The 9,300-nt window shown below is 36.6% G+C and overlaps 1 protein-coding gene across 1 annotated transcript in view; it reads right to left on the reverse strand.

The window, feature by feature from the left end:
* The window catches only part of LOC107598347 (coiled-coil domain-containing protein 69-like), a 22,574-nt gene extending 14,603 nt beyond the window's left edge, over positions 1-7,971 (reverse strand). The window contains exons 1-4 of the mRNA XM_016289656.1: positions 7,909-7,971; positions 2,207-2,270; positions 1,703-1,860; positions 1,369-1,474 (exon numbers count right to left, since the gene is read on the reverse strand). Coding sequence (XP_016145142.1) covers positions 1,369-1,474; positions 1,703-1,860; positions 2,207-2,270; positions 7,909-7,956 — 376 coding nt within the window. The 5' untranslated portion in view covers positions 7,957-7,971. The remainder of the gene's footprint in view (positions 1-1,368; positions 1,475-1,702; positions 1,861-2,206; positions 2,271-7,908) is intronic.
* Positions 7,972-9,300: the final 1,329 nt, after the last annotated feature.

Below are 9,300 nucleotides of genomic sequence, written 5' to 3' on the forward strand. Positions count from 1 at the left end.
TCACGTGCAGCCGTCTGTCTCTTCTGTTGACTAATCGCTTGATTAGTTAATACTGGAGTAATTACTGGAGTAATTACTCCAAGAGTACAACGACGACTCATCCAAGAGGTCATAAAAGAACCCAGAACAACATCTAAAGAACTGCAGGCCTCACTTGCCTCAATTAAGGTCAGTGTTCATGATTCAACAATAAGAAAGAGACTGGGCAAAAACGGCATCCATGGGAGAGTTCCAAGGCAAAAGCCACTGCTGACCAAAAAGAACACAAAGGCTCGTCTCTCATTTGCCAAAAAATATCTTGATTATCCCCAAGACTTTTGGGCAAATATTCTGTGGACTGATGAGACAAAAGTTGAACTTTTTGGAAGGTGTGTGTCCCGTTACATCTGGCGTAAAACCAACACAGCATTTCATAAAAAGAACATCATACCAACAGTCAAACATGGTGGTGGTAGTGTGATGATCTGGGGCTGCTTTGCAGCTTCAGGACCTGGACGACTTGCCATAATTGACGGAACCATGAATTCTGCTCTCTATCAGAAAATCCTGAAGGAGAATGTCCGGCCATTAGTTTGTGACCTCAAGCTCAAGCGCACTTGGGTTATGTAGCAGGACAATGATCCCAAACACTCCAGCAAGTCCACCTCTGAATGGCTCAAGAAAAACTAAATTAAGGTTTTGGAGTGGCCAAATCAAAGTCCGGACTTAAATCCGATTGAGATGCTTAAACAGTCCATTCATGCTCGAAAACCCTCCAATGTGGCTGAATTAAAACAATTCTGCAAAGAAGAGTGGGCCAAAATTCCTCCACAGCGATGTGAAAGACTCATTGCCAGTTATCACAAATGCTTGATTGCAATTGTTGCTGCAAAGCGTGGCACAACCAGTTATTAGATTTATTCAATTACTTTTTCACATAGGGCCAGGCAGGTTTGGACAGCTTTTTTCCCTTAATAAAAGAAATCATCATTTAAAAACTGCATTTTGTATTTACTTGCATTATCTTTGTGTAATATTAAAATTTGTTTGATGATCTGAATCTTTTAAGGTTTTACAAATATGCAAAAAATAAAAAAAACAGGAAGGGGGCAAAAACCTTTTCACAGCACTGTGTGTGTGTGTATATATATATACATATTCCAGTTGGGATAGGTTATATTATTTATACATAGCTTTTTATACAAACAATGTAAAGTTTTATGAAATGTTCCCAATTATATCACTATATATTTGTGTTTGACTGTTAATAATTTTACATAATAAATTAATCTGCAAAGTTCTAAAAAAATAAAATAAATAAATAAGCCATCTTTGTTCTCTCTTGTTAAAACAAGCAGTGCTCTAATGCGTTTAAACACACAAACCAGCCCTCTTTACAGGGCAGTGAATAACATCCCTCCCTGCAAACAGGTTTAGCTTTGTTGGTCAGAGGTTTGCACAAGGACAGATGTACCAAAGCACACGTTCCCAAACCCTGAACAACAGCGCACAGAATCAGCCTTGTTCCCAATTATGCTGTAATGGAAAAGCATGTCTTGTTTATTGGCGCTGACAGCTTCATAACGTATAACCACTGACATAATCCGGGATCAGGATACTAGTCGTTCTTGAATGCCTACATGAAGCTACATGTACTTGCAATGTATTCCATTCACACGACAAAAAGAAAGGGCTTTGAATAAGAAGAGCTTTAAAACTCTACCTTCTCTATAATGCTGTGGACTAAAGTGCAGATGTCTCCAGGATGGTCCTTGAGGAGCTGGTCTCTCTCCTGGCCTCCTGAAGCCGTCAGAACTGCATGTAGTATCTTTAGCTGACACTCATAAGTCTCCAACAGATTCTCCTCAGATGAGCATGTACCTGGGGGAGAGCAATTGAACACTACATTGTTTACTCTATGGTACATCTGAAACAATATCTCCATGAGCTTAAGCCAGAATCGCCTACGGCCAGCAACACAAGAGTATTAACAGGTCCCTGCAGCCCAACATCAGCGCTACCAAACCCCGCGCTCTGCCAAGAACAACACATTTCACAATGGAATCGTGGGACATTGAAAAGACACATTAACAGATAATAACCGTAGCACACGCATCACGATCTAGAAGTGCAAAACAAGCTTTTCAGTCACAATGCATTTTCTGTTTTCGTTTATCTAAAGAACATCTGCACATGTTCCATGACATGATCGAGAGAAACCACTTACCACTTCCACCTTGAAGTTTGATGTCCTTTATGTGCTTCTCAGTTCCTTGTGCTTTATTTTTTTTCTGAAAGACATTGCAGACACAGGATAAATCATTCAAAAACTAGCTGACAAACTCAATCTACATGCACAACTTTAACATTTCACAGAAGTGTCATATAAATTGATTTTTGTTGCATTCCAAAGCAGTCTGACATTACCGGTGAGATATGCGCTCAAGATTGCACAACCATGACATCATTGAAAAACCACTTGCAGTAGTGCAGTACACTTTGAAAACTTGAGCTGTATTTCTCAATGGGTGGAACAAGTGAAATCTAATTTACTTTAAAAGGTGCAGTATGTAATATTGACAGATAGTGACTGAAATGGGAATAAGCGCAACTGACAGCGGAAGGCGACAAGCCGTACACTGTAAGCTGATGAGTTGATTTATCTGTGTTTTAATATTCCTCTGCTCAGAGCTGATGCTGCACGCTTTTTAGGAATCTGTGATCTTTGAGTTCGTTTGTTGGGTTCCATGGCTGCAATACACTGTTTTCCACCAACTGACAACCCAGGGTGTCGAAATACTATTGGATAAACGGGCAGTGGGCGGAGTCACAGAGACCAAAACAAAAACCGACATTCTGACATGGAACACACATTTTAAAGTAGAATAACTGACTGTAACATTGCTTTTCAGAAAAACAAGTATGTGAACTTAGCATGTTTCCTAAATATCTGCGAATATACCAAGGTATTTTTATGCTTCAGTACAGTCAAAATAAGATTCCCCCCCCATTGCAGACCGTCACTGCCCATTACATACTGATGATATTACGTGTATAAATACGAACAAAAACAGACAGACCAACAAAGTGTGAAAGCCTATTTAAATCCCACACATTACTACCAAATGAGTAAAATTTTCATTTTTTGAAAGAATTCTCATGCTCATCAAGGCTGCATTTATTTGATCAAAAATACCGTAAAACTGTATTATTGTGAAATAATACAACTTTAAATAACTGTTTATTATATATATATATATATATATATATATATATATATATATATATATTAATTAGGTTTGTGTTTTGACACAAATTTCACGATTCGATTCTCATTCACAAGCTTGCAAGCTTGCATTATTCGATTCAACATCGATTATTTTGGATACATATCAGGACATGCCAAATTTTCTCAAGGAAAACAAAATCTCAACTAATGCTGTAAAATATAAATGATCACGATTCGATTCTCATTCACAAGCTTGCGATTTGATTACCGATTCGATTCAATATAGATTATATTGGACATATATCAGGTACAGTACTTACCAAATTTTCAAGGAAAAAAAAAAAAAAATCTCTCAACTAATGCTGTAAAATATACATGAGTCAGTTGGTACTACAATACTGAAGGTTAAAATTGACTGATTTGTAGGCTATACAACTGCTAAAATTACACTTAATGAAGTTTTTAAAATAAAGTTACAATTACATAACATTTCTACTTCAATTCTACTTCCATTTTTTTTTATATAAACAACTAAATGGTGTCTGTCATAAAAAAATTATGAATTTATTCAAACATAAATGAAACATTGAAGAACAGTAAAAATTATAATGAATGTTATATGGTGCATATTTTTAGCAAAATGCCCCTCTCTACAGTTTATTTTTCTATCTGACTAATGAGTTTATGATCACCGAATATGTTTTTTCTAAATGTGACGTTACATGACACATTGTTTACAAGTCATTATTGACGTCTTTGCACGGCTGAAACACTAATTGAACGATTACATGAGACAGGATACAGATTGTAAAGTTGTACTCTTTCTTCTAACTTAACTTCGGATGTTTAGTCATGTTTATTTTGTGCTGAAACTGCTATTAATGTGGAGGAGATGATCAGTTCTACCGCGTCTGTTGATCGAGGCGCTCCAGCGATCTGTCACTTCACATTAAGCAGTGCCAAAACGGCATTTATTGTTTAAATACTGCAATACAATGGACAGAATTTTAAATCTGAGACTTTGTTTCATATTAAAAGTACAATGCTTATTGCGATATATTGGATGGGAAGTGCCCTTCATTGTTCCGTCCATTAACTGAAAACAGGCTAGACTAATCGATTCTTGGGATAAGAATCGATATCGTTCCGTAAAAATGAGAAGATATCTATTTTATTTTTACCCAGCCCTGATTATTTATATATATCTTCAGTGTCACACAATCCTTCAGAAATCATTCTTGTTGTGTGGCTTAATATTTTTGTGGAAACTGATACATTTTTTCAGAATTTTTTGATAAATATAAAGAACAGCGTTTACTTGAAATAGAAATATTTTGTACAATTATTAATGTCTTTACTGTCAGTTTTGATCAATTTAATGTGTCCTTGCTAAATAAAAATATTAATTTCTTTCAACCCCCTTACTGACTCTAAACGTTTGAACAGTAGTGTACTGTACATAGACTCTAGTTAACAGTGTTAAGCAAAATGAAAGACAAACATTCTAACTTCTCCAACGGGATGGTCTTCTTCCTGCTCAAAACATTCATACGCTTATTGTTCAGTTTATCATCATGCCGTCCACACATTTATCAAGCCCTGAAATTCAGGAAGAATGCTGTCATACATCCATAGGGAGTAAAGAATGTGGCATTCTAGTGTGAACATCTGAAGATGGAGCTCAAGGTCGGCAGCGTTCACAGGTGATTTAACATTTTGAAGCTCAGTGCCAAATGTCTGCAGAGATATAGCCTACACACGCGGCCTCAAAACACTCACAAGTGCAAAACATCTCTCCTTTGAGAGCAAAATCTCCTGTTTAGTTCAGGTAAGAGATGTGTTTCTCAACAAAACTTTTCACAGTTAAGATTTGAGAGCTGTAGCAAAGACTATCAGTGAGTTAAATTTCACAATTTCACATGTAGTATGACTTTCAACTACGATCACCATGATTTTTGGGGCTTGATGGCCCCTTCTCTCCTTTCTCTTCAACTCTACTTTGAAGCCAACACCCTCATTCAAGAACAAAAAGAGTCAAACCTTGTCAAATCATCCTGGTTAATAACTACTAAGATTCTCACTGTCACTTGAGACTGTTTAAATGAGAAATGACAAGACATGTGCGGTTAAGTGTCAGGGTGAGACACAAGCCAACCAAAACATCACACTTATGCTTCACGCAATCCAGATTGAAAGGAACCAAAAACAAATTATGTCATCCTGCCCATGTACACTTGTACAGAAACGCCCGCCTGGAGGGCATTCAGCTTTCCTCTACTGAATGCCACTTATTTTTTATCAGGAACTAATGTACTAAGACAATGATATTAAAAGAGCAAACTCAGTATACACCTTATTAATCATGAAAACTATGTACAGACGAAAAAAGATGCAGCCAGAATACAAATTCAGCTTGCTTAATTTGGACGTAAGGCATTTTTCCATTGAAGAGCATTATAAAGAAAATGCTTAATATGGCTAAATGCATTCATATTCTGGGCTCAGCCACTTGCTTATATAGCTTGCATCATCAGTAAGGTGTATGTTGAATTTAATCTTTTAATATCGCTTAATACATTAGGAGACATTATGCTTTTTTTATTTTTTTACAGAATTATCCACTATTTTTAGTCATTGAAATATTGTGGCAAGTACTTTATATGGATCGCAAGTGCCCAAAACTTGCAGTTTGTTGACATCACTTTGTTTTTCTTCTTTTGAGAGGTGATTTAAACTCGTAGCTTGAAACAGACGGAAAATTGACAGGGTTGTGCTGCAGTTCGATGGATGTTTTGCCCTCCAGGTCGCCACGCCAGTCATGTGGCCGAAAACTATGAATAGCATTTTAAAGGTCTACAACTTTCTAATAGTGAAACAATTTAGTAGGCTAGGCTTACTTTTCAAAAATTAATCAGCAATAAAAACCCAGAACAGGAACTGCTTGCATCTCATAATTCGGTTTAATCCACAACAAACGCTATTATGCATTTGCTGGCTGTCTGTGGCAGGGAACCAAATGTTCTGGAACTTTAATGAACCCATGGCTTTATTGCACTTCGCCGTCATGTGGTTATTTGCTTTTGATGCAGCTCCAATAGAGGCTGTAATAGTGAGTGTAAGGCTTTCTCTGTTTTGGTCTTCAGAGAATTTTCACACTTCTCCAGTTGTCCATGTCAAGTATACTGACACATGGCTATGTGATTAACAGGACCAAATGAACTCTGGCTGTTTAGATCACATTAAAACTTGCAGTGAGAAACTCGGGACCCTGTGTCTGTCACATCCAAGCCTAGTGAATATAAATCCTTCAGCAATCTGGGCTAATGAAAGCTTGACCCTGTTACTATCAAAGCCAGATTTCCCTGTATGTTTGAAGGCCCCAGGAATGCATTGCTATTTCTCATGCATTGCCATTTACATTAAAAATGTCAAATCTAAAGTGCCAATGATGTTCTAGTGGTTTTGAAAAAAACATTAAAACGCAATTTATTAAAGGGGTCATATGATGCTTTTTAAATGTTTCCTTTCTCTTTGGAGTGTTACAAGCTCTTGGTGCATAAAGAAGATCTGTAAAGTTGCAAAGACGCTATATATATCTCTTCTATGATGAACATTTTCAATATGACTATGTGGTGCGACTGCCCAGAGTTAGGTGAAAAATTACAATTAAAATGCTTAAATTCTTGAAAAACAGAAATATTTAAATAAGTAGTTTGACAATCTTCATAAAGCTGACAAGACCTCTGCAGACCCTCACGCATGCGTGTAAAGGTCAGTTAAAATACATCACATTTTACTCAGGTAAAATAGAATAACCCAAAGGAAAAGTCTTTGCACTCAAGAATTTTTGTTTTATATCTGTATAAAAAATATTCCATATTGAAAAACATGAACCAGTGACATAACACTTTTTTTCCCCTTTAATGCATTCAAAAATACATTAAAAATGCAATTCACAATCAAAATAACTCGGTTAAAAAAAAACACTAAATAAAAAAGGTCCAATTAAAATACTGAAATTCAAAAAAAGTTTCCATAAATACTTAAGAGGTCAATCTACACAAAACAGACATAATCAGGTCATTAATTATTGATTTTCCTTTTCATTTTTTTGACATATCACATGTCACTTATGAAAACGTTCATTTTGTTCGTCAATTAATTAATAAACATTTACAGATATATATATTACAGTGATACAAATGTTTTCCAAAACGTACGAAACCAGCAGGTATGCAAGAGGGTGCGTGGCTAAAAACTACATTTAAAACTACATTAAAAAGGAGTTCATCTTTTTTTACCACCTCGAATATTTTGCCATCGACCGAAATGCGGAACAATTTAAAAGCAGGCACAAAGTGCTCCAACTTAAATGCTGGATAGCACGCCTTTAATTTGTCATAATGAATGTCAGCAGCACATTTTAAACAACAGTAAGCTAGATCTCATCTGATCAACCCGGCATCTGTTTCTAATGAAAACTTTCACAAGTCGGCAAACTATCATGAGAGCGTTTGCATCGCATTATGGAGGAAGTAACAAGTGATCTGAGAGAACCAAACAAGAGTGGCTCCCAGAATACAGACACATAAGCACGTGCTGTATTTGCAACATTTCTCGCCTCTGATGTTGCTGCGAGTCTCACTGCGAGTTTGCATTATTTCTGAACATCCTGAGGAGGAGGTTTTAAAACGACCTACCTTTTTCCGGGAGACCTGGCCACAGACCTTGCTGTTGTGACAACCCATGCTCCTCTGCTCTGCCTCTGTATTCTAGCCCGTTGTCGCTGGTAAGTGTTTGGCTGTCTGCAGCAGTTCAAATATGAGATTGTCGAATAGGCTGAGAGTGAGCAGAGGGGCGGGAACTGCAGAGTCAGGGCGGCGTTCCGAAAACGCAGGCTGCATTTACATGAACAAGCGGGAAATCGGCGAATCTGTGCACAGCTGCGTAAACCGATGCACACCGCAGCTTCCTCGAATGCAAAAAAATAATCATAATAATAGGCTAAGTAAATAAATAAATTAAAAAATTTTTTTTTGGGTCAATACAATAGTATGTCCCTAAATATTATGTTCATTGTTTTCCCCCCTCATTTCTTTCTTTCTTTCTATTTAATGTATTTTTTTTCTCTCTCTTTTGATTTTTAATTGCCGTATTGTTTGGCCATCCTTGAACCCCTGGCTCTTTTTTTTGGCGTATGTTTTTTCACATTTGTATTTCCTAAGTAAATGTTTAATTGTCCCTAAAGCTAAATCAAGTCTTTATTAAATAAAGTAATTGTTTATAAAATAATTGTGCATCGTTTATTATAGAACAAAATGGAAAACATGACAGAATAACACTGCGGATATCGCATTTTGCATACAATTAAAAACTGTCTTTTCAAATACCGACCAGATACAATACTGATTTTGGCGGGAACTCTATCTCTTTTTTTAAATGGCGTTTATCTCGTTTTAGAACTAAACTCTTCATATGCATGTATGGATCTGGGTATATGGTGCTAAACCACTTTCACTGACAATGTTTAATTTATGTTTATGCCATAAGGAGGCCATAGTTACAGGTCACATGATAGCTCAAACACATTGAAGTAATGGACACCGTGCATTACAGTTAATATCACATTTTGTAAGCAGTTAAATATATTGTCTAAAAAAATAAGGTTAAAAAGGAAAGTTTGATGTTTGAGGGTTAATTATAGACTATAGGCCCTACAGACAGATAGTTACTACCTATCTGGTAAACTAGAAAAACATTGCAATGAGCACATTTAGCAGTAGTTTCTTTCCCTAAGTCAACTCTCTTCAAATTGAAATGAATTCTGACAGTAAAATCGCCATATTATCATATTGGCCATATTATCCAGCAGATTTGAATGAGGAGTAAAAATGTGAGGCTCACAGGTCAACAGAGTGAATCGTAAGTTGTATTGTATTTTAAGCGGCCATATGAGTGGCATGACATGTGGCCAAGTATGGTGACCCATACTAGGAATTAGTGCTCTGCATTTAACCCATCCAAAGTGCACACACACAGCAGTGAACACACACACACCGTGAACACACACCCGGAGCAGTGGGCAGTCATTT

The sequence above is a fragment of the Sinocyclocheilus grahami genome, unplaced genomic scaffold (genome assembly GCF_001515645.1).
Source record: "Sinocyclocheilus grahami isolate Dianchi unplaced genomic scaffold, SAMN03320097.WGS_v1.1 scaffold250.1, whole genome shotgun sequence".
NCBI classification, from domain to species: Eukaryota; Metazoa; Chordata; class Actinopteri; order Cypriniformes; family Cyprinidae; genus Sinocyclocheilus; species Sinocyclocheilus grahami.